The 25243-nt window shown below is 36.6% G+C and overlaps 1 protein-coding gene across 1 annotated transcript in view; it reads left to right on the top strand.

The window, feature by feature from the left end:
• ABCA13 (ATP binding cassette subfamily A member 13) overlaps positions 1-25243 on the top strand; it is a 509835-nt gene that overhangs the window by 96319 nt on the left and 388273 nt on the right. Inside the window, exons 16-19 of the mRNA XM_032758123.2 lie at positions 6560-6674; positions 9537-14306; positions 15857-17683; positions 19142-19251. Of these exons, the coding sequence (XP_032614014.1) occupies positions 6560-6674; positions 9537-14306; positions 15857-17683; positions 19142-19251 (6822 nt within the window). The remainder of the gene's footprint in view (positions 1-6559; positions 6675-9536; positions 14307-15856; positions 17684-19141; positions 19252-25243) is intronic.

Here is a 25243-nt window from a genome sequence, read left to right as displayed (position 1 = left end):
GTGATTATGTAAGTTTAATTGTCGGTCTCTATGAACTCATTTTATGAATCTGGATGCTCCTGTGCTGGATGCATATATATGTAGGATAGCTAGGTCTTCTTGTTGGATTGAACCTTTACCATTATGTAATGCCCTTCTTTGTCTTTTTAAATTATTGTTGGTTTAAAGTTTGTTTTGTCTAAAGCAAACTATAGCAAGCCCTGCTTTTTTCTGCTTTCCATTTGCTTGGTAGATTTTTCTTCATTCCTTTTCTTTCAGCTTATGGGTGTCATTGCATGTGAGATGGGTCTCTCGAAGACACATACAGTGTCTTACTTCTTTATCCAACTTACACTTTGTGTTTTTTAATTGGAGCATGCATAGTTTTAGCCTGTTTACATTCAAGGTTAATATTAATATGTACAGATATGATTCTGATATCATGTTGTTAGTTGGTTACTATGCAGACTTGATTGTGTGGTTTCTTTATAGTGTTAATGATCTATATACTTAAGTGTTTTTTTTTGTGGTGCCCAGTAACTGTCTTTATTTCCATATTTAGCACTCCCTTAAGTATTTCTTTTGAGGCAGGTCTTGTGGTATTGAATTCCTTTAGCATTTACTTGTCCCAAAAGGATCTTATTTCTCCTTTGTGCGTGAGAGCTCTGTTATTCTTTCCTCAGCTTGGTCTATTCTGCTGTGAATACTTGCAATTGTATTATGAAATTCTTATAGTGTGTTTTTCAGCTCTGTGAGATCAGTTCTATTCTTTCTTGTAATGACCATTTCATTTTTCAGCTCCTGTATCATTTCCTTATATTCCTTAGATTTCTTGGATTCAGTTTCAACTTTCTCCTATATCTAAATGGTCTTCGTTCTTATCTGTATTTCTGAAGTGTGCCATTTCAGCCATTTCAGCCTGGTTAAGAACACTTGCTGGGGAACTAGAGCAGTCATGTGGAGGAAAGAAGACATACATTATCTTATGGTTACTTAAATTCATGGAGTGCAGTTTTATGATGCAGATAAAGCATTAACTGTTTGGTGTTTTGGCATGGGTTTTGGAAGCAGATGGACTTGGTAGTGAACATTGCATCTGACACAGATTCTTAATTACTTTTATCCTTGGTAAAATAAAAATTTACATCGTTTTCTTTACTGAGTTCTTACGAAGATTAAATAAAATGATGTTTCTAAAATGCTTAGCACAGTATTGTAGGCACATGCAATTAATATTAGTACCCTTTTCTTCCTCACCGAAATGAGTGTCAAAATTTTGAGGCATTACAACCAATGGCCAGGGAATTTGATATGGATGATTTTATTTATGTATTTTGTTTAAAAAATTCTTTGATATTGTTGAGCTTTTTAAATTTTTTAATTTTTATGGATACATAGTAGGCATGTATATTTATGAGTAACGTGAGCTATTTTCATACAGGCATGCAATGTGTAGTAATCACAACAATGTTGACATATACATATATCCATAAAACTGTCATCACAATTAAGACGGTGAAAGTCTTCGTTGTTCTCAAAAGCTTCTTCTCTATTGTCAATTCCGGCTTCCTGCCCTGTCACCGGGCTACCATTGCTCTGCTTTCTGTCACTGTATTTGAGTTTTCATTTTGTAGAGATTTTTATAAATGGAAATATGCAGTATGTACTTTTTTGTCTAACTTATTTTACTTAGCATAATTAATTAGCATTAATTAGTGTGAGATTCATTCATGTTGTAGTGTATTCATTCCTTTTATCATCCATCATATGGATGTATCACAGTTTGTCAATCCATTCACACAATTCACAATTTGGTTGCTGACTCTTTCTGGCTTTACAAGTAAAGCTGCTGTGAACATTCATGGACAAGTCTCGTTTTGGAAATATACTTTCTTTTCCTTAAAATTGAAATAGTTTGATTATGTGGGAGTTGTATGCTTAGCCTTTTACAAAATTCACAAACTGTTTTTTAAAGTCATTGTACCCTTTTACACTCCCATTGGCAGTGCATGAGAGTTAAAATACCTCCACTTCCTTACCAACACTTGGTATGATCAGTCTTTTAAATTTTAATCATTCTAATAGGTGTTTAGTGGTATACTATTATGGATTTAATTCGTTTATATGAGTAATAATTTTGAACACCTATCTTTTCATGGACTTATATGCCATCTGTATTTTTGTTCATAAATTGTATATTCAAATCTTTCCCACTTTTTAAATTGGGTTATTTGTTTATTATTTAGTTTATAATTTTTCTATATATACAGGATACAAACTCTTTATCAGACATATGCTTTGCAAATATTTCCTCCTGGCCTCTGGACTCTCTTTTCATTCTTCTTAACCAAGTAATCCAGGAGCAACATTTTAATTTTGATGATATTTTGTTTATTTTTTTTGTTTTCTTAATAGATCCTGCTTTTGGTGTTGTAGCTAAGAAGCCTTTGCTAGCTCACAAGGTTGCAAAGATTTTTGCCTATATATTTCTTCTATAAGTTTAATAGATTTATGTCCTAAATTTAGGTCTATAATTCATTTTGTGTTAATTTTTGTATGTGGTGTAGGCATATACCGAAGTTTATTATGATTACTTTTGCATAAGGGGATCTAATTACTCCAGCAAAATTTTTTATGAAGGCTATTCTTTTTCCATTGAATTACATTTGTATTTTTGTCAAAAAGTAGTTATATAAATAAGTGGGTCTTTTTCTGAACTCTCTATTTTATCCCAGAGATCTATTTGTCTATCTTTATACCAAAATTAACTACCTTGGTTATCATAGCTTTATAGTAAAGCTGAAATTCAGGTAGTGTTAGACCTTTAATTTTGTTCTTTTTTTTTTTTAAATTGTTTTTAGCTATTGTAGGTCATTTGCCTTTCCATATGAATTTTTGAATCTGCTTGTCAGTTTCTCAAAATTATGCTGGAATTTTAACCAAGATTGAATTGAGTCTATAGATGAATTAAGGGAGAATTAACTTTGTAATTATTTTCAATGTTCTAGCTCATGGTATATCTCTCCATTTATTTCGTCTTCTTTGTTTTTCCTTAACAAATCCTGTAGTGTTCATTCTAAAAGTCTTTCACGTCTTTTTTCAGATTTATCCCTAAGATTTTAACACTTTTAATGCTTTTATAAATTGTTTGATTCTTAAAAATTTTGATCTTCAATAATTTGTTGCTCATATAAATGTATATATAACTATACATTTAAGTTTTGTATATTCGTCTTGTATCATGCAAATGTGCTAAATTCACTTTTTAGTATTTTTATAGATTTCATCAGATTGTCTATAAATCATGTTATCTGTGAATAAAGATGATTTAATTGTTTTTGTATGTCTTTTATTTATTTTATTCATTCTTATTACCCTGGCTATAACTTCTAGTATGATATGGAATAGAAATGATGAAAGATAACATCTTTGTCTTTTCCTTGATCCTGGAAGAGGAGCATTTAATCTTTGGCAATTGAGTATAATGTTAGCTATAGTTTTTCATAGATACTTTTTATTAGGTTAGAGTAGTTTTCTTTTATTCCTACTTTGGCAAGAGCTTTTAATCAGAAATAGATGTCAGATTTGTCAATGTTTTTCTGCATCTATTGAGATGATTTTTCTTTTTAATTTTTTTGAATTTAGTTTTTTAAAAAATTCTAGTCATATAGTAAATTGCATTGATTGTTTTAAATGTTAAATTAACCTTGGGTAACTGAGATAAACTTCACTTGATCAAAATATATTACCTTTTTATCTATTATTGGATTTAATTTGTTAAAATTTTGTTTAACATTTTGCGTCAGTTTTTATGAGGGACAGTGGTCTGTAGTAGTCTTTTTTTAATTTGTCTTTGTCTTATATTTATAGATAATCATAAGCTCATAGAATTATTCAGAAGTATTCTCTTATTTTCAATTTTCTGCAAGAGTTTGTGTTGGATGGGTATTATTTCTCACTTAAATGTTTGGTAGAATTCACTAATGAAGCCATCTAGGCTTTTAGGGTTTTTTATTAGAAGATATTTAATTACAAATTCAATTTTTAATATACGTTAGGGCTACTCAAGTTGTTCAATTTAGTATCATAAGGGTTTTTTTTTTTAAACTGTATTCTATTATTAACTTCTTAATTTGTATAGAATCGGTGGTAATAGCACCTTTCTCATAGTTGATATTGATAACTTGTGCCATTTTTTCTTGATCACTCTGCCTAGAGGCTTATCAATCTTATTATTGATCTTCTCAAACAACCAGCCTTTGATTTCATTCATTTTTCTCTACTGTTTTTATTTTTACTTCCTTGATTTCCACTCTTCTTTCTTTATTCTACTTAGTTTTGGTTTAACTGACTCTTCTAATTGCTTTGCATGGGAGATGAGGTCATCAATTTGAGACCATTATGTTTTCTAATGTAGGTGTTTAGTGGTATACATTTTCCCTTAAATACTTTTCCTAGCGGCATCCCACTAATACTGGCATGTTGTACTTTCATTTTCATTCAGTTCAAAGTACTTTCTATGTTTCCTTTTGATTTCTTTTTTCATCTATGAGTTATTTAGAAGTTATTTTTCAAATATTTGGGATTTTCAAGAAATATTTCTGTTACTGATTTCCAATTTAATTTCATTTTAACCAGTGAACATTCTTTGTAGGACTTTAATCCTGTTAAGTTTATTGGGACTTTCTTTATGGTCTGGAATATGATCTACCTTGGTAAATGCTCCATATGCGCTGGAGAAGAATGTGTGTTATGTTGCTGTTGGGTGGCATTATTTTATAAAAAGCAATTACCTCAAGTTGTTTGATAGTATTGTACAAATCTTCTGTTTCCTTACTGATATTTTGTCTTGAGCAGCATTGAAATATCTTGACTATAATTATACATTTTTCTGTTTCTTCTTAGATTTCTATTCATTTTTGTTTCATGTGTTGTGAAGCTCTGTTGTAATGTTCACATTCAGAATTGTTATATGTTCTTGATTAATACTTTTATCATCATGAAATGATAATTATGTTATCATCTGAAACCTACTTTGTCTGATAGCTTTCTTTTGATTAGTGTTAGAGTGGTATGCCTTTTCCATCCTTTTACTTGTAACTTGTTTATGTCCTTATATTTCAAGTGCATTTCTTACAAGTAGCATACAATTGGATCTTGTTTTATCCAGTCTTACAAATTTTGCCTTTTTTTGAGCATGTAAATTATATATTAGGTTGGTGCAAAAGTAATTGCTTTTAAATAAATTTGCTATACCTTTAAAGGCAAAAACCACAATTACTTTTGCATCAACCTAATAGTATAAACTAAATAACATAAACCATTTTATGTGATTAACGTTCCCTTCTGCTAGTTCTATCATTGCTGTCACTTTTGATTGATTATTTTTTCTCTTCTTTATGGGTCATATTTTTCTGCTTCTTTACATGCCTGCTAATTTTTTATTGAGTTCCAAATATTACAAATTTTAACCTTGTTTTGTGCTAATTATTTTTGCATGTCTATAAATAATCTTGAAACAAATTGCTTGAAATAATTTGATTCTTTAGGATCTCGTTTTTAAGATTTGTTAGGCAGGACTGGCAAAGTGCTCAGTTCGATGATAAATAGTTCCCGCTCCTGAAGCAAGACCCTTTTTTTTGTACTTTACTCAATGACTAATGAATCATGAATACTTCAGTCTGGCTGATGGAAACAAAGTGTATTCCTGGTCCTGACCACCAGAAACTGTTATCTTTAATCCTTTTTTTTAAAAAAAATTATTTATTTATTTATTTATTTTGAGACAGTCTCGCTCTGTCACCCAGGCTGGAGTGCAGTGGCGTGATCTTGGCTCACTGCAATCTCCCCCTCCCAGGTTCAAACAGTTCTCCTGCCTCAGCCTCCCAAGTAGCTAGGATCACAGGCGCCCACCACCACACCTGGCTAATTTTTTTGTATTTTTAGTAGAGATGGGGTTTCACCATGTTGGCCAGGCTAGTCTCAAACTCCTGACCTCAGGTGATCCATCTGCCTCGGCATCCCAAAGTGCTGGGATTACAGGTGTGAGCCACCGCACCCAACCACCTTTAATTCTTTTGGGTGTTTTCTTCCATGGTCTCAGGTAGTTTCCTCAAATGCCTGTGTTGATTATTACTCATCTGAATACTCAAGCGAAGCACACTGACAATTTCCTTGCCTTGTGCAGCCTTCTCTGGCACTCTGTCCTGTGGTTTCTAGCTGTCTTTCAGAGTCTAAGCTTTTTCCCAGCTCAGCATGTCCAATGGACTCTGGTTCAGTCTCTCCTTCCTGTGCCATGGCCTGGACTCACTTAAAGCAGTGAGCTGGGATAATCATAGGTCTCGCTCTGTTGTTTACTGCCTTTCATGGATCAGTATCTTACATTGCTCGATGGCCAGTGACTGGTACTTCATCTTGTCTGGAAGCACAAGTCAAATTAGAAAGATTCCTAATCATCTTTTTTTTTTTTTTTTTATCATTTTCAACCATATTAGGTGAACTACTCTAGCATTTTTCACTTTATTAGATTTGTCTGTTATAACCAGTTTATAATTAATGTAGGAAATGTCTTTTTATTTAGCTTTTCCTGAGGAATCTCCTTGTTTTGAAGAAAACATGGATTGGAAAATTATCAGTGATAATTATTTTCAATTTTTGAATAACTTACTCAAGTCTCCAACAGCTTCCATATCCAGGTAAGTTATCTGAATCCAACTTCTAGGTCTTGATTTAATTATCATCTGAAGATAATCAAAACCTAATTATAGGATATGCACTCTTTAAAATTCATGAGCCTGATTTAGATATTGACACAATCTTTCATATGAGCTGTTCAATAAATATTCCTTTAATAGAGTGTATGACTCAAGTATCAAGTTGTTTAATAGAATGTACGACTCAATGGATTTTGAAAGGAAATACAGATTGTAGTAAGAAAACTTTCCTTCAATAATAACATGATTTATAATAGATGCTCCAAAAATAAGGTATTTGTTTTTGAAAAATTGTCTTAGCTAGTTGTCTAGAGCTTAAGCAGGAAATCAATACTATAGATTCTGTTAGTTTCAAAGACTCCTGGGAGAGCGAAGTGGTCTTTGGAACTAAATTTGTCAGACTATTTTCTGCTGTCCTATTTCAGCACATGTATTGAAATGCAGATTTTTATGTATGGTTATGAATAGTGTGTCCAGTTTAAAGGTATACTCTGTTATTTGTGGGGTGTATTGGAACATGATGGGAGAGATGTTTTGCATAAGAGCAGTAACTCTCAAACTTGAGAATGGATTAAATCTGTGAAGATTGCTAAAAATAAGAATGTCTGCACCTTGCCTCAGCCATATGAAATCTTGCTCTGTGTACAGGACCCAGGTTTCTATATGTTTCACACATTCTATAGTTGGTTCCAGTGCACACCAAAGTTGGAGAACCATTCTGCTGTATCTGTCTAGAATGGGGATTAGTCATTCCTGTAGAGCTTCTTAAGCCCAGCTATTAGTAGGAACAGAAGAAAGGACAATGGGATGGACCCTCTAGAGAATCAATTTCTTGCCTATGTCAGATTTTTAATTCTTCTTTCCTGAAAGCCTCAAAAATTTAATAGCCCTGGAAAACCAGCACAAAACTAGTCTACATGTGCACAAGGACAAGTTTAATTTTATATTTGTAGACCCATAGCAGTTGGCACAGTGTCTTTCATCATGGATAGTAGTAGATTATTAGATGTTTATTTTAATGAATTAAAAATCATTGAACATTAAGCGCAATTTATATCAAGAAAGCTGAACTTGAAATGACAAAACCTGGGTCATCTCCTAGTCATGCTACATAATAACAGCTTGAATCTGCCAATTAAAAAAAATAAAAAGTTTCTTTTTTCATGAAAGGGAAATAATGATGTGTACTTCAAAAGGCTGTTGTAGGGATTAACTAAGATTGTAGTTGTGCAAGTGTTTTATAAACTAAATTACTAGAGTAATATAAAAACATGTGGCAATAATTCTATTAGTAGTACTACTTCTACTTCAATTTATTATTCTATTGCTATTCCATAACCCTCTGAGTTCCCAATACAAATAAAGACAGTTTTATATTCTCCTCTATCAAGGCACAATGACTTGGATGGTAGTTAGGCATCTATTCTTAGGGAGGGCTGGATTTAGGCAAGGTTTATGTTGAATTCCTAGTAGAACGTTCCCTTTCCTGATGGGATTTTTTTCCCCCAGGAATTATTTCAGAGAAGCCATTCTGTCCTAAAAATAACAACTAACTAAATTAAGATTATATTTTTGTGTGGGGTGCTCAGGTCTCAGCTATCAGGGAAGTAAACAGCATTCTTGCCTTTGGTAGGTCTATGTCTGTCCTATGTCAGACAGTGTGTTATACAACAGGAGCAGAGGGTTAAAAAACTTAGGAAGTAATTTACCCTTTAAGGCATAAATAGCCAATAAAGGTCAAAAATTCCTTACCCACAATTCTGAACTCTTACAAAGTCTGAAAATAGAGGCTTTTCTTATGGTTGACATCACAACTCATTCAGCAGAGATTTAGCATGAACTGATGTGAAGCAGTTTCAAGTGTATTATCCTACGTCGTGAGATCATTCACAGGTCTCACTGTGGAAGTGTTAATATGTTGATGATCAGGGCTGTCCCAGCCCTCACTGAGATGCATGAATACATATCTGATACCTGTACCATGCTACGTTTCTAAAGGATGAACATCCTGAATTCTGAAACACATGTAACCCCAAGGATGTCAAAAGTGGACTTGTAACTTCTGAGTTAGTAGAAGTTAGTTCTGCAAGTGTGGATTTCTGTTACAAGAGGGGACTTACAGTGTCTGAGTTGCTCTTCTGAGAACTCTGTATTTTAAAATTAAACACCTGGAGATAAGTTTCCCCATATATAATAATGAGTTTCTAACAGTAGCATGTATATAGTATTGTTGGAAGAGCACTGGAATTGCCTTCCAGGACTGGGAATGCCCATACCTTGCTGAAACCATACAGGCATGGTTTCTAATGCACTCCACTATTTGTGCTACCTTTATATGCCAAGACATTTTAGATACAATTTCTTTTTAAAAACTCAAACTCTTGGACTCAAGCAATCTCCTTGCCACAGCCTCCAGAGTAGCTGAGATTACAGGTGCCCATCACTGCACCAATATATACACTTTATTATTTGTCAGTTAAACAATAAATTCAAATAAAAGTAAAAAAAAAAAGAAATGGAATTAAATCCTAAGATTCTTCTGGCATAAATAGCAAACTTATCTTTAATAATCATACATATTATTGTTAAATATGCCGGGGGAAAATAATTGAGAATGCATTCTTTTTGGTGGTAGGAAACATTTTAAGCTAAATATATATAACTTCATTGTGCATTTCTAAAACACTTTCAAGTGCTCACATTAGTTTAATTTCTGTTGGAAATCATGTTGTCTATTAAATGTTTCGTTTGTGTTTTACTATCAATAAATGAGTATTAACTTGGAAATTTGATAAATCAAAATTTTTTTTATTTTATACTAAAATAATTCAATTAATATTACAGGGCTTTAAATTTCACAAAGCACCTTCTAATGATGGAAAAGAAGTTGCACACCCTTGAGGATGAACAAATGAACTTTCTTTTATCATTTGTGGAATTTTTTGAGAAATTATTGTTGCCTAATCTTTTTGACTCCTCCATTGTTCCCAGTTTCCACAACCTCCCATCTCTCACGGAGGATATTCTGAATATAAGTTCTCTGTGGACAAATCATTTAAAAAGTTTAAAGAGAGACCCATCTGCCACTGATGCTCAGAAACTCTTGGAATTTGGCAACGAAGTGATTTGGAAAATGCAAAAAATTCTCGAAAGTCACTGGATAAGGAAGGAACCAAAAAATCTTTTGAGATTCATGGAATTAATACTTTTTGAAATTAATCCCAAATTACTAGAATTATGGGTCTATGGGAATTCAAAAGGAAAAAGAGCTAAATTGGAAAACTTCTTTACACTTTTAAATTTTTCTGTTCCAGAAAATGAGATTCTGAGTACAAATTTTAACTTTTCCCAGTTGTTCCGTTCAGATTGGCCTAAATCACCAGCTATGAACATAGATTTTGTACGTTTAAGTGAGACTATAATAAATAGTCTCCATGAATTTGGATTTTTGGAGCAGGAACAGATCTCAGAAGCTCTGAACACAGTCTATGCTATCAGGAATGCATCTGATCTTTTCTCAGCCCTTTCTGAACCACAAAAACAAGAAGTTGATAAAATTTTGACTCACATACACCTAAATGTCTTCCAGGACAAGGATTCAGCTTTATTTCTGCAAATTTATTCTTCATTTTACTCATATATTTATGAATTATTGAATATTCAGAGTAGAGGCTCTTTGTTGACTTTCCTTACACAAATCTCAAAACACATTTCAGATATCATAGAACAATTTAATTTCCAAAACATCAGTAAGGCATTTGCATTTTTATATAAGACAGCAGAGGTTCTTGGGGGAATTTCTAATGTATCTTATTGTCAGCAATTGCTTTCAATTTTTAACTTTTTGGAGCTTCATGCCCAATCCTTCATGTCTACAGAGGGCCAAGAACTGGAAGTGATCCACACTACTTTGACAGGCCTGAAACAGCTGCTCAGAATTGATGAAGATTTTCGTATTTCTTTATTTCAATATATGAGCCAATTCTTCAACAGTTCAGTAGAAGACCTATTGGATAATAAATGCTTGATTTTGGACAATAAACACATTTCTTCCATAAATTATTCAACAAGTGAGGAGTCTTCATTTGTTTTTCCATTGGCACAAATTTTTTCAAACCTCTCAGCAAATGTCAGTGTGTTCAACAAGTTTATGTCCATTCACTGTACCGTTTCATGGCTTCAAATGTGGACTGAAATCTGGGAAACCATATCTCAATTATTTAAGTTTGACATGAATGTTTTTGCATCTCTTCATCATGGTTTCACTCAGCTTTTGGATGAATTGGAAAATGATGTGAAAGTCTCTAAAAGCTGCCAGGGTATATTTCCCACCCATAATGTTGCTAGACTTATATTAAATTTGTTTAAAAATGTAACTCAAGCCAGTGACTTCCATGATTGGGAGGACTTCCTGGATCTCAGGGATTTTTTGGTAGCTTTAGGTAATGCATTAGTTTCAGTAAAAAAACTGAACTTGGAGCAAATGGAGAAATCCCTTTTCACCATGGAAACTGCCCTGCATCAGTTGAAGACGTTTCCATTCAACGCAAGTACAAGCATAGAGTTTTTAAATTCTCTGCTTGAAGTTTTCATTGAGTTTAGCAGTACCTCAGAATATATAGACAGAAATCTAGATCCAATAAATGACTTTCTTTCAAATAATCTCACAAATTATGGAGAAAAATTTGAAAATATCATCACTGAGCTAAGAGAAGCAATAGTATTTCTTAGAAATGTATCACATGACCGAGACTTGTTTTCCTGTGCTGATATTTTCCAAAATGTTACTGAGTTTATTTTAGAAGATGGCTTTTTATATTTAAATACCTCACAGAGGATGTTACATATTCTAGACATGTTAAATTCCACATTTTCCTGTGAGAACACAATTAGCAGGCTGAAAGGATGCATTGTATGGTTAGATGTTATAAACCATTTGTATTTGTTGTCTAACTCCAGTTTTTCACAAGGCCATCTTCAAAATATTTTGGAGAATTTCAGAGATATAGAAAACAAAATGAACTCTATATTAAAAATTGTAACTTGGGTGTTAAACATAAAAAAACCTCTTTGTTCATCAAATGACTCACATATAAATTGTGTAAATATTTACTTGGAAGATGTAACTGACTTTCTAAATATTGTCTTTGAAAAAGAGAAGGAACCTAAATTTGAGATTTTATTAGCTCTTTTAAATGATTCCACAAAGCAAGTAAGGATGAGTATCAACAACTTAACAACAGACTTTGATTTTGCATCTCAATCCAATTGGAGATATTTTACTGAATTAATTCTAAGACCAATAGAAATGTCAGATGAAATTTCTAATCAGTTTCAAAATATTTGGCTTCATTTAATAACACTGGGGAAGGAATTTCAGAAGCTTGTAAAAGGTATTTACTTTAATATCCTGGAAAATAATTCCTCTTCTAAAACTGAAAACTTGTTAAACATATTTGCCACCAGTCCAAAAGAAAAGGATGTAAACAGTGTAGGCAATTCCATTTATCACTTAGCTAGTTACCTTGCCTTCAGCTTATCTCATGACATCCAAAATTCACCAAAAATAATAATTTCACCTGAAATAATGAAAGCTACGGGTCTTGGTATTCAACTGATAAGGGATGTGTTCAATTCCTTAATGCCTGCAGTTCATCACACTAGTCCACAAAATGCAGGTTATATGCAAGCTTTGAAGAAGGTAACTTCTGTCATGTATACTCTTAAGAAGGCAGACATAGACCTTTTAGTGGATCAGCTTGAACAAATTAGTGTAAGCCTAATGGATTTCTTTAAGAATATCGGTAGTGTGGGAACTGGCAATTTAGGGGTCAATTTGCTTGTTGGCTTGATGGAAAAATTTGTAGACAGCTCGCATTCTTGGAATATTAATCATCTGCTGCAGCTCTCACGCCTGTTTCCTAAAGATGTTGCGGATGCTGTGATAGATGTGTACTATGTGCTTCCTCATGCTGTAAGGCTCCTGCAGCGAGTACCTGGTAAAAACATCACTGAAGGCCTCAAGGATGTCGACAGCTTCACACTCCTTCATGGCATAACCATTTCAAGTATCACGAAGGAAGACTTCGCAATTGTGATAAAAATTCTTTTGGATATAATTGAATTAGTATCAGATAAGCCAGATATTATTTCAGAGGCTTTAACTTGTTTTCCTGTGGTTTGGTGCTGGAATCACACAAATTCCAGATTTCAGCAGAATTCAAAGGTAGACCCCTGCAATGTCTATGGGCTCATGTCTTCTTCCTTTTATGGCAAAGTGGCCAGTATACTCGATCATTTCCACCTGTCTCCCCAAGGTGAAGATTCACCATGTTCAAATGAAAGCTCCCGAATGGAAATAACTAGGAAAGTGGTCTGCATTATTCATGAATTAGTGGGTCGGAATTCTATTCTTCTGGAGCTCTCTGAAGTCCTCCATGTTAACATTTCTCTTGTGAAAACTGTGCAGAAATTTTGGCATAAGATATTACCATTTGTCCCACCTTCAATAAATCAGACTAGGGATAGCATCTCTGAACTTTGTCCTAGTGGTCCCATAAAGCAAGTTGCTTTGCAAATCATGGAAAAACTTAAAAATGTCAACTTTACAAAAGTTACATCAGGTGAAAATATTCTTGACAAGCTAGATAGTTTAAACAAGATCCTTAACATTAATGAAGACACAGAGACATCTGTTCAAAATATTATTTCCTCAAGTTTGGAAAGGACAGTACAATTGATTTCTGAAGACTGGAGCCTAGAAAAAAGTACTCATAATCTACTCTCTTTATTCATGATGCTCCAGAATGCAAATCTCACGGTTAGCAGTTTAGAAGCATTACCAAGTTTTATTGAAAAAAGTGAAACGCCTTACAACTTTGAAGAACTATGGCCCAAGTTTCAACAAATCATGAAAGACCTAACCCAAGATTTTAGAATCAGACACCTGCTTTCTGAAATGAACAAAGGAATCAAAAGTATAAATTCAGTGGCTCTTCAAAACGTAACTTTGCAATTTGCCCATTTCCTGGAAATCCTGGATTCACCGTCATTGAAGACATTAGAAATTATTGAAGATTTTCTACTGGTCACAAAAAACTGGCTTCAGGAATATGGAAATGAGGATTACTCCAGAATGATAGAAACATTATTCATTCCTGTGACCAATGAGAGTTCAACTGAAGATATAGCTTTGTTAGCCAAAGCTATTACTACTTTTTGGGGCTCTTTAAAAAATATATCTAGAGAAGGCAATTTTGATGTTGCCTTTCTTACCCATCTGCTAAATCAAGAACAGCTGACTAATTTCTCAGTTGTTCAGCTGCTTTTTGAAAACATCCTAATTAATTCGATCAATAACTTGGCTGGGAATTCTCAAGAAGCAGCTTGGAACTTAGATGATACTGACCTTCAAATAATGAATTTCATTAACCTTATCTTGAACCATATGCAGTCAGAAACTAGTAGGAAAACAGTTCTCTCTCTGAGAAGCATGGTAGATTTCATGGAACAGCTTTTGAAAACATTCTTCTCGCTTTTGCTAAAGGAAGATTCTGAGAACAAAATATCTCTTCTGCTGAAAGATTTCCACAAAGATGTTTTTGCAGAGATGAGGTGAGTATACTTTTGCTTTGTGTCATATATGCAGTTGTGATATATTTCAAACTACTTTATTTTCTGGAGTATAGACATGTCAAAAACAGTATTTGTATCTAATACCTTTGAAAGATCTTTGACGTAAATTTGTCTTAATAAATATTTTATCAAAATGTCAAGGTAAAAGAATTTTGATTACTGTCATCTAGAAAAATATAAACCCAGCCCAGGGTAATTAATCATATATTATTCTTACATTTTTAGATTATGAAAACAATTGTGAATTCTATTTTATATGGATCTGAAAAATTAGTTTTCATAGCTGTACATGCATATACAGGATTGCCACAATTTGAATTGCTATGCTAACTGTCTAATCACCAACTAGGAGCTTAAGTATTCTCAACCCAATGAATCTACTGTGATATTTGCATTTAGAGACATAAAAATTGATAATCACATTATCTTCTTTTCATATAACTTTAAAAATCTCATTTGAAGTTTGCCAGTGAAAAGGCTGGAGGGAAATTCCAATTTATTCCATGATGTCTGCTTTAGTCAAGTTTCAAGCAGAGTAACAAAAACCATCAAAGGATTTAATCCAAGGAAATCAGCTTACACAATTTTGGGGGCTGGCTAAGTAAGTCTGCAATCAGTAGGGCCGACTGTCAGGCAGGGAGGCCCACAGTAGGCAGGGGCGCCCACAGCAGGCAGGGGCACCGTGGGCCTGAGTGAAAGCTCCTTGTCCACAGGTGGTCAGGAAGGAAGATCAGGGGAAGGGAGAGCCACTGACTCTGAATACCCAGCAGTGGTTTTGTGCCTCTAAGTTACAGAGGTTCTATGCCCTCTTTCAGAGTTTTCCTGGACCACTCAGGACAGTATCCCTTCTGACTAATTTAAAGTTAACTGATCAGGGATTTTAACTCCATCTGCAAAATCTCTTAATAGCAACACCTAGATTAGCGTTCGATTGAATAGCTGGGAGAAGATGTATTTATATTACAAAATGGCTATAACTCCCATCTATCCTAGAACTCTCGTGAGGGAATCTCCCCTGTAGCCCACCCAGATGAGAAACATACAAGAAAGGGGCTTCTGCAGCTACTGTTCAGCCTAGTCACGTTGATACATCTGTCTAAGCAATTTGCTAGTACTTCTAAAGCTCAGAAAAATATAAATATGCTAACCACTTTTCAGAGACTTATCTCTTACATCAAGAATCACATTGTAGTCATTTTACCTTCTTTCCTAAGTAAAAGCCACTTTAACCTTTTTCATAAGCAAAAGTATGTGGCTTTTTAAGTTGCTAGGTTCAAAGAACTGTAACAGAATTTGTTCATGAAATTCCTCACTCTTTTCATTATTTGGCAACAAAATATTGAGTTTCATCTGAAATTATTTTAGCACGTCATCTTTTGCTCAGTATTATCTTCCCATGATGCTATTATAAAACAAATAAAATAATATAAATCACTACATATCTTAATGTTTCCACTGTTAATGTATTAAAAATAAAATTAAAAGTATATATATATATATATATATATATTTTTTTTTTTTTTTTACAGTTTTGTCCCAAAAGATAAAATTCTAGAAATTCTGAAACTGGATCAATTTCTTACCCTGATGAAACAAGACAGATTGATGAACATTTTTTCAAGTTTAAAGGAGGCTATATATCACCTAATGAAAAGTTCATTTATATTAGACAATGGAGAATTTTATTTTGATACTCATCAAGGACTGAAGTTCATGCAAGATTTATTTAATGTCCTTCTCACGGAAACTTCAATGAAAAATAAGACTGAAAATAATATAGACTTTTTCACCATGGTGAGTCAGTTGTTTTTCCATGTGAATAAGTCTGAGGACTTCTTCAAACTCAATCAAGATCTTGGGTTAGCTCTTCACCTTGTAAGAGAATGTTCAACAGAGATGGCAAGACTTCTGGATACAATTTTAAACTCTCCTAATAAGGACTTCTATGCTTTGTATCCTACCCTCCAAGAAGTTATACTTGCTAATCTAACGGATTTGCTTTTCTTTATAAATAATTCATTCCCTCTAAGAAACAGAGCAACATTAGAAATTACTAAGAGATTAGTTGGTGCTATTTCAAGAGCTAGTGAAGAAAGTCATGTCCTGAAACCCCTCTTAGAAATGTCTGGGACTCTGGTCATGCTGTTGAATGACAGTGCTGACCTGAGAGATCTTGCTACGTCAGTGGACTCCATTGTGAAACTTCTTAAGCTGGTCAAGAAAGTTTCGGGGAAGATGGCCACAGTTTTTAAAACTCATTTTATCTCTAATACCAAGGACAGTGTGAAATTCTTTGACACTCTGTATTCCATCATGCAACAAAGTGTTCAAAATCTTGTGAAAGAAATAGCTACTTTGAAAAAAATAGATCATTTCACATTTGAAAAGATAAATGATTTGTTGGTGCCATTTCTTGACTTGGCCTTTGAAATGATTGGGGTAGAACCTTATATGTCATCAAACTCTGATATTTTCAGTATGTCACCGAGCATACTCTCATATATGAACCAATCTAAGGACTTTTCTGATATTTTGGAAGAAATTGCTGAATTTTTAACATCTGTGAAAATCAAGTTGGAAGATGTGAAGAGTCTTGTGGTAGCATTTAATAATGAGACCCAGACATTTTCTATGGATTCTGTCAACTTATGGGAAGAAATTCTGGGTTGCTTAGTTCCTATAAATAACATTACCAACCAAATGGACTTCTTATACCCTAATCCAATTTCCAGTCACAGTGGCCCTCAAGATATAATATGGGAAATAATTCATGAAGTGATCCCTTTTTTGGATAAAATATTATCACAAAACAGCACAGAAATAGGATCTTTCTTGAAAATGGTGATCAATCTCACCTTAGAAGCTCTTTGGAAAAACTTAAAGAAAGATAATTGGAATGTTTCTAATCTGTCCATGACATTTACTCAGCATCCAAATAACCTTTTGAAAACCATAGAAACAGTTTTAGAGGCCTCCAGTGGAATTAAAAGTGACTATGAAGGTGATTTGAGTAAAAGTTTATATTTTGACACACCTTTGAGTCAGAATATAACTCATCATCAACTTGAAAAAGCAATCCATAATGTTTTAAGTAGAATAGCTCTCTGGAGGAAAGGGCTTCTGTTTAACAACTCTGAATGGATAACTTCCACAAGAACTTTGTTTCAGCCACTTTTTGAGATTTTCATTAAAGCAACCACCGGAAAGAATGTCACATCAGAAAAGGAAGAGAGAACCAAGAAAGAGATGATTGACTTTCCTTATAGTTTCAAACCATCTTCCTTTTTGGAGAAATACCTAAGAGGATTATTTGTATTGACTAAATACTGGCAACAAATCCCACTGACAGATCAAAGGTAATAAAAAGCCGAATTCACTTTGTTTTTTTTCTCTACCGCAGTAACTATAAATTAGAACCATGCAGGAATTACAGTGAACCAGCGTAAGTAGTTCTTTTTGACTTCAACTTTCTTTACACTCTGAAGTTGGCTTCAACATAGAGCAATTCAGGTCCAGTCATTCTTTTTCATAATTCGACTCATTATTTGGCATTCAAATAAATTACAATTTATTCAAAATATTTCAAAAGTAAGTTATTTTATTCTCAGAAGCAAAAGCCCCTTATTCTATTCACTTATCCCAAGACTAGCTGCATAAACAATTTTTCTGTTCATATCCTCTGGCAGCCAAGGGTCCTATGACTCAGTATACACACAAGAACATGAAGCTGCTTGCTTCACAGGAAGTTATGTTTCCAGTTGTAGCTAACCACAGGAAAGGGCCAGGCAGCTGCTGGCTTCTGCCCTCTTTTGATTCTGCCAGACTTCACGTGGTTGATCCACCTCCAAGCCCTCCTATCCCTGAATGTTATGTCAATAGAAACCTGTTCTTAAAAGCTCCAGTCTTGCTAGTTGTCATGCCTTGGAAGCAGTCTGTTGCCTTAGGTTGGAGACTCTGTGCCTCCTGGTGTGCAGAGGCCCAGAGATGCTGCAGCTGTCCCTACCTGTCCTTTCTGTGGGTGAAAATACTGTTAGGGTGGTCCCTGGTCTCTGTTTCTCCCTGCTTTCCTCTCTGGCTCACATGCAGATTGGAGATGCCATGTCAACCCTGGTTCATTTGCCAGGCAGGCTGACTTATTTTCTGTTGGTTCTATTACTCCAGAGCTGTACCTTGAATCCAGTCATGTTCTATGAGTTTGGAAAGATGTCTTTAGTTGGTGAAACAGGTAGCCACCGGCACGAATAACCATTGCTACCTTGGAATTTGACTGCTAGTTTTCAGAGCTTCCTTCCTCATCTCCTCCTTGCTTCTGATGTCAAACTATATTTTGTTTGACTTTAGTGCTCTGATCCCCAACTATACCCCGTTTGACTTTAGTGCTCTTCTTTGAAATGTCTTTTGAGCTGAGGTGGTCCTGGCAGCCCCATTCTCCACCAATCTCAGGTTTTATCTCAAATTTTTAAGTTCTCCACAGAGGGAATTTATACCTTAGCTCTTCATACCATCATGTTTTGACACCTTTTCAACATTTACCTTTGCATTTCAGAAGAATAGAACAAAGTAAGAAAGAAAAGCAAGTATTAAGCTTATTGGCCACAAAATTGATGCTTTGAACTAATTCTGGAGACCTAAAGTTTTCTAAAGGTCCAGAATGTGTTATCTGTGTTTTCTTATGTTCCTATGAAGAAAATATGATTATGCAGGGAGGGAGGATTGTTCTTACATGTGTGTTATAACTTAACCTACACAGTAGAGATGCACATGGGTTGCACATTTTTACCCTTTTGTGTCATTGTATATATATTTTTTCTAAGTGTTGTTGAGATGTGTGAAGTTTTCCAGCAGACTGTGAAGCCCTCAGAAGCCGTGGAGATGCTGCAGAAAGTGAAGATGACGGTTGTATGTGTCCTCACCATCGTTGCAGGTGGGCTGCTCATATACCAAGTGCTCTGCAATTGCCCTGTGCCAGTTTTCAGAACTCGGGTGTCAGAGAGATGAGTAGATTGCACTTGAGTTTCTTTTAGAACAAAGCACAGCTGTCTTAGCCTGGCAACCAGGCCTTGAGGGATCTGCCCCTCCCAACCTCATTCCCACCACTGGGTCTCTACTCCAGCCAAATTGAACGGCCCCTTCCTGCCCCTTTGCTGGGCTTTCTGGTCTCTTTGTCTTTGCTCATGGAATGTGCTTCCCTTGTCTCCTTGACCTAAACTACAGCCGTACTCTGTGGCCTAGAGCTGGGGGTGTCTTGTCCAGAAGTGTTCCCCCATCTCCTTTACTGGCAAAGACCTGGAGGAGACTTTGATCACATGCAGTACGGTACTTTCTTCTTTCTTACATCTCCTCCCTCTGCTACAGTCAATATTTTTTGAAGATAGAAACTGTGTCATAACCTTCTGTGTGCATTTCCTGATGGGTGCTGAGTAGTCTCTGCAGTAACCTGAATTCCCTACAGCCGTGGCACTTATTGCTAGTATCATAGTTTTTGGTGTCTTCTTTTCCTGCTGCAGTCTGTAAGCTTACTGGGAACAGGATCAGTCTCTTGTTAAATTCTGTGTCTCCATAATACTCAGCATAGTGTCCAGCAATAGTGACTATATTGTAAATGAATTAATTCATCTGCTAAGTTGATACTTGCCAAATCCATTCCTGCACATTTCAGTGCAATCTCCTTTCAATGCCACTGCTGAAGGAGAGTCCCACGAGCTGCTTTAGAAGGTAACTAGGTGATCTTAGGGCTTTTCTGAAAATGTGAACATTAGATTTTAGAGCACGCTTGAGTCCATAGAATGGACCACAGTTGTTTAAGTAATTCACAGGTGCACAGAGATGCTGCCATCCTCTGGCCTGGTCTCCTGAGCAGGGCTGCCCAGAGCCCCCTCAGTGGGCTACTGGGCCTGAGTACCCTGTCTTAGCTGATGGCAGTGGGTTTTGACAACATGAATCGAAGCCCAGAAGAGCAGGGGAGGTGAGGAGAAATGGGGAAGCCAAGAGTGGATCCGATCAGATCAAGAGGGAAAGAAAAAAGTGAGGGGTCATCTGAGTAGGGCTTACTCCATATCCTGTGTGAGCTCCACCATGGTTGGCCCCAGACTCCCTGCCCCCTAGCTCATCTGATCCACATGTTCATTCTCCTACCTTCCCCTTGTTTACTCCTGGATCATTATTATTATTTAGATGACTATCAGGTTGTTATATTATGATTTGTAGATTATGTGTTATTTCCTCTGGAAAGCTTTTCTTGACCTACCCTGTCTGGGGTCACATGGCCTTAGTTCCTTGTTATGGCTCTTACCACCGTGTGCTATTCTGATGATGAACATGTGTCTCTTCTACACTGTGAGAACCCGAAGACTGTGCTTGTCTATTGATCACTACAAACCTGGCACATGGGGATTAGAACATGGGAAATGCTGATTGATGTATGTTGAATGAATGAATAAATGCCAGAAGCCCTTCTATACTTACGTCATGTTTCACTGGAATTACTAAATGTGAAATCTGTTCACGGGGGAGTGCTCAGCAGTGAGAAGTAGTGGGTGGGCTGTTGGCATGCTCTGGGCCTATTTTGTGTGACTGAGCAAACTGTGGGGGCCTGGGAAGGATGTTGTAGAGAGGAGTCTGGTTTACCCAGGAAGGGGCACAGTGGACGTATTCCCAATATCCACTATCAGAAGAGGAAGGGTCACCGGCCCCAGGATGGTTAACTGGTGGGTGTGGGCCACTGAGTCTGAGCCAGGAGTATGGACCAGCATCTACTGGGGAGCAGTATGGAGGAGAAATGAGCCTTGGGCAGAACCAGCATGTCAAATCCATTTTTCAAAACAAACTCAAAGAAGATAAATTTTTCTTTGTATTGATAAGTGCTAGAAAGAAGCTAAAGTATGGCCATGAGGGTGAGAGTGAGGGGTGGAGGAGAGGAGAAGACTTTGGGGGTGCAGCTCTGGGTGAGGACATTTCAGGTGAGACTTGCGTAGTGAGGATGTGTGTCTGCCATGTTCACGGTTATATCTCCCCAGGGTTTAGGAAACATCCTGACAGAGACATGATAGGCATTCCATCAATATGTGTAGAAGGATTGGATAGGTCAATGCATGAGGGCTGGCACTAGGTTGGGTACTTGTGACTGCTTGAGTTAATCTACACAATCACTGATGTGTCAGGCTAGTGTGCTGGGACTCATGGTCTGTAAGGCTGCCTCCTTACTATCATGATGGGGCACTTAGGATTATACACCGTCATGTCTGGTAAGGCTTTATTGCCCCAAATGTCTTTGAGGGCAGAGTCAAACATGACTGTTAAAACAAGTGATGTCGTGAGAAGTGGTGTAATGGAAGAAGCAGGTGCTTTGAGATTGAACAGGCTGAGTTCCTCGATTCATGCTGAGTGACACAGGGTAGCTTCTGAATCTCCGTGAGCCTTGAGGAAAACATAGGGGAACACCTATTTCAACCTATGTGAGAGGATTAAATAAAATGAGTCACCTCCAAGGGGCTTGCCCTTAAGAAATGCCTTGAACATGCTAGTTGCCCTGTCCTGCAAGTTGAAGATGCATCTCCCTGCATGCCATTGGGAAAACTACTTCTCAGCTTAGAGGGCTAGTTCATAAGTAAAAACTGGTAATTTAGGGACTGTCTATCACAGGGTTAGTTCTAATCTGCTCGCTCATCCCTTTTTTGTAATACAAATGGTTGTTTGAACGGAAGAATTGATTGGTCATTGGGTCTAAGAAACATGGAAAAGGAGTAAGAAACAGAGGGAGAAGTGGGACAAGCTTGATTTAAAAATGAAACCCCAACTGCTGTGTAGGGGTTTTGCATGTTTTTTTTTTCTTTTAAGATAATCTGTATTTCCAATTAGATGTTATGAACATTGGTGATTAGGAATATTGCTTTCTATTGTCAAATAGAAATCAGTAAAGCTTTACAATCTAAGTACAAGTTAGGATGGTGGGTACATGATTTCAGCATGTGGAAGTGTGCTCAGGTAAAATTCAAATCAAACTTCTTCCTCGTTCTTGAATGCTTATCTTCCGTATTGAATTCAGCCATGTTTGAAGACGTAATTATTTTGACATTTCACAGTCAGCTAATGTAATGGTTTTTAAATAAATTAAACATTCATTAATGTATGAATTTATATTTATTTTGCCATTCTGTATTGCAGCTGCTAAATTAATATAGCATACTTGAGATTACATTAGTAACAGATAATTAATTTTTAATTTTTATATTTTATTTCAAGGAAACTCAAGCATAACTAACATTTAAACTGCCACCCCACTGTCCTTATTGAATTGTTACTCCATCCTGTAGAATAGGAGGGCAGTGACAGATCCCATAAAGTTAAAGGGATGGGGTGGAATTGACCAACGTGGGCAAATAGCCCCTCCTCTCCCATCATATAAAGGGAAGAAGAGTCAGATCTGTTATTATTATTGTTGTTTAAAATGCACTATATTTTCATCATATCACAGAGTTGAGTTCAGTATCTCCAGTGCTTTAAAGATGCCAAGGACAATTGCAGGAGAGCTCATGCAACAGAAGGAACCTCAGTGGGCAGCTACTTTAATCTTCCAGTTTCCCTTATTGACGAATTGAGGCCCAGAGAGTGAGAGTGAGTTTCCCAGGGTTTCAGAGTGAAGAAGTCAGAGCCCATTTACAGTTGAAGAGACCTGAGAGAGTCCATGGGGCTGAAGGGAGGAGAGGAAAGAGGCCCAGAGAGCGCTGGCAGATCTGGAAAGCCAGAGTGGGTCTGAATGTGTCCTTGGAGCCAAGAAGAGGGGCCATAGCAAGTAGGAAGGGCTGGAGCCAGGGATTTGAAGAGGCAATGAGAGGTGGAGAAAGAGGGTACCTGGGAAAGTTGGAGGAGCCAAGTCTCAAAACCAGCTCTTGTTAGTGTCAAGACAGTTGTCAAGTGTCCTTGAGGGTGGTGCCTTTGGGGGCAGGCTTCAAGATGTGTTAGATGTGAGGCAGATGGAGACCAAATGGCCTGACAGCCCAGCACTGCATCCCATGATCATATCGTCCCTGACCTAACCTTGCAGGAATGCTGGGCTTGGTCACTGTCTAATCCACGTTGTCATTTTACATTGAGGAAGCAAGGGGCTGACACAGCCCACAGCTTGCCTAATGCCATACATTACATCAGCTTCATCAGGGTGCATTCTCTGCTCTTTTAGGTTTGAACAACTTAACTTATAAACACATTATTGTGTCTTCCCCAGACCAGAGAATACATTTATGCTTAAAGATAAGTGCTGTGATATATAACAGCACATTATTACCTTCATTTCAAATTTTAATAGGAGATTACTTAAGTGACACATTTTACATTTCCTACAATAAAGATACCTGTCTTTGAAATTAGTAAAATGAGATTAATGAGAAAAGAAAAACAAATAAGGCATCAAGGTGAGTTGCTTCTGGAAAGCATGACTTCGGGTATATGGTGTCTACTCTGCATTTTATGTGGTTGAAAACTGTTTTATTAATTAATAAATTTTATATTTTAGAGTAGTTTTAGATTCACAGCAACCTTGAATGGAAGGTGCAGGGATTTCGCATATACTCCCTTCCCCACCATAGCCTCCCTCATTATCAGAGTGGCACATTTGTTACAATTGATGAACCCACACTGACACAGCATCATTCTGAGTCCACAGTTCACGTTGGGCTTCTCTCTTGGTGTTGTCATTCTATGGGTTAGGACAAGCGTATAATGACATACATCCAATGTTACAGTATCACACACAGAATTTTACTGCCTGAAAAATCCTCTGTGCTCTGCCAATTCATCTCTCCCACCCCTCTAGCCCCTAGCAACCACGGATCTTTTTACTGTCTCCATAGTTTTTGTCTTTTCTAGCACGTCATTGAGGTGAAATCACACAATATGTAGCCTTTTCAGATGGGCTTCTTTCACTTAGTAATATGCCGGAACTGTTTTTTTCCTTCCTTCCTTCCTTCCTTCCTTCCTTCCTTCCTTCCTTTCTTCCTTCCTTTTTATTTTAGACAGAGTCTCGCTCTGTCACCCAGGCTGGAGTGCAGTGGTGCAACCTCGGCTCATTGCAACCTCTGCCTCCTGGGTTCAAGCAATTCTTCTGCCTCAGCCTCCTGAGTAGTTGGGATTACAGGTGCCCGCCACCATGCCCGGCTAATTTTTGTATTTTTAGTAGAGGCGAGGTTTTACCATATTGGCCAGGATGGTCTCGATCTCCTGATCTTGTGATCTGCCCACCTCGGCCTCCCAAAGTGCTGGGATTACAGGCGTGAGCCACCGCGCCTGGCTCAGAACTGTTTTTCTAAAGGACTTTTGAGAAACAATTTATTATTAATAATTTAAGTCAGGATAACTTCTTTTTCTAATTAAAAAAAGATTTTATTTCTTATAAAAATGTATTTTATTTTCTATCATGACCAGGCATCTAGGAGGTACGAAGCCCTGTGCTAGGTGCCACAATGACAGGAAGGCAATGATAACAAAAGTTGCTCATGGCAGGTCTTGTGCAGATGGATTTATCGTGTGGTGGGAGGTGAGCACGCAGGCATCTGTGCAGCAGGGAGCGAAGGGGCTTTGCTCAGCCTGGGAAAGGTGGGTGTCTGGAGGCAGAGCTCTAAAAGATACGTAGGTTCAGGAAGGGAGAGTGGTGCCTTGTATCTGATGGCCTTGAGGAGACAGGATGGACATAGGGCATGAGTGCAGAGAGGTAGAGGCACCTGAGGCTGTGGAAAGACGTTGGATGCAACGTGGAGCCTTTGCACAGATTCCTGTAATGGGGGATCTCCTTTGAGGAAAAGCCTTGTGGATCACAGCATAAGGCAGATTGGAAGGGTGAGGTGGGAGTGGGACTGTTAAGAGCACAGCAGTTTCCTGGGCGTGATCTATGGGTGCTGGACAGACGCATGGATGGAGAGATA

This window comes from Hylobates moloch, unplaced genomic scaffold, assembly GCF_009828535.3.
Source record: "Hylobates moloch isolate HMO894 unplaced genomic scaffold, HMol_V3 SCAFFOLD_1, whole genome shotgun sequence".
In the NCBI taxonomy this organism is placed as follows: domain Eukaryota; kingdom Metazoa; phylum Chordata; class Mammalia; order Primates; family Hylobatidae; genus Hylobates; species Hylobates moloch.
This window is presented reverse-complemented; position numbering and strand designations above follow the sequence as displayed.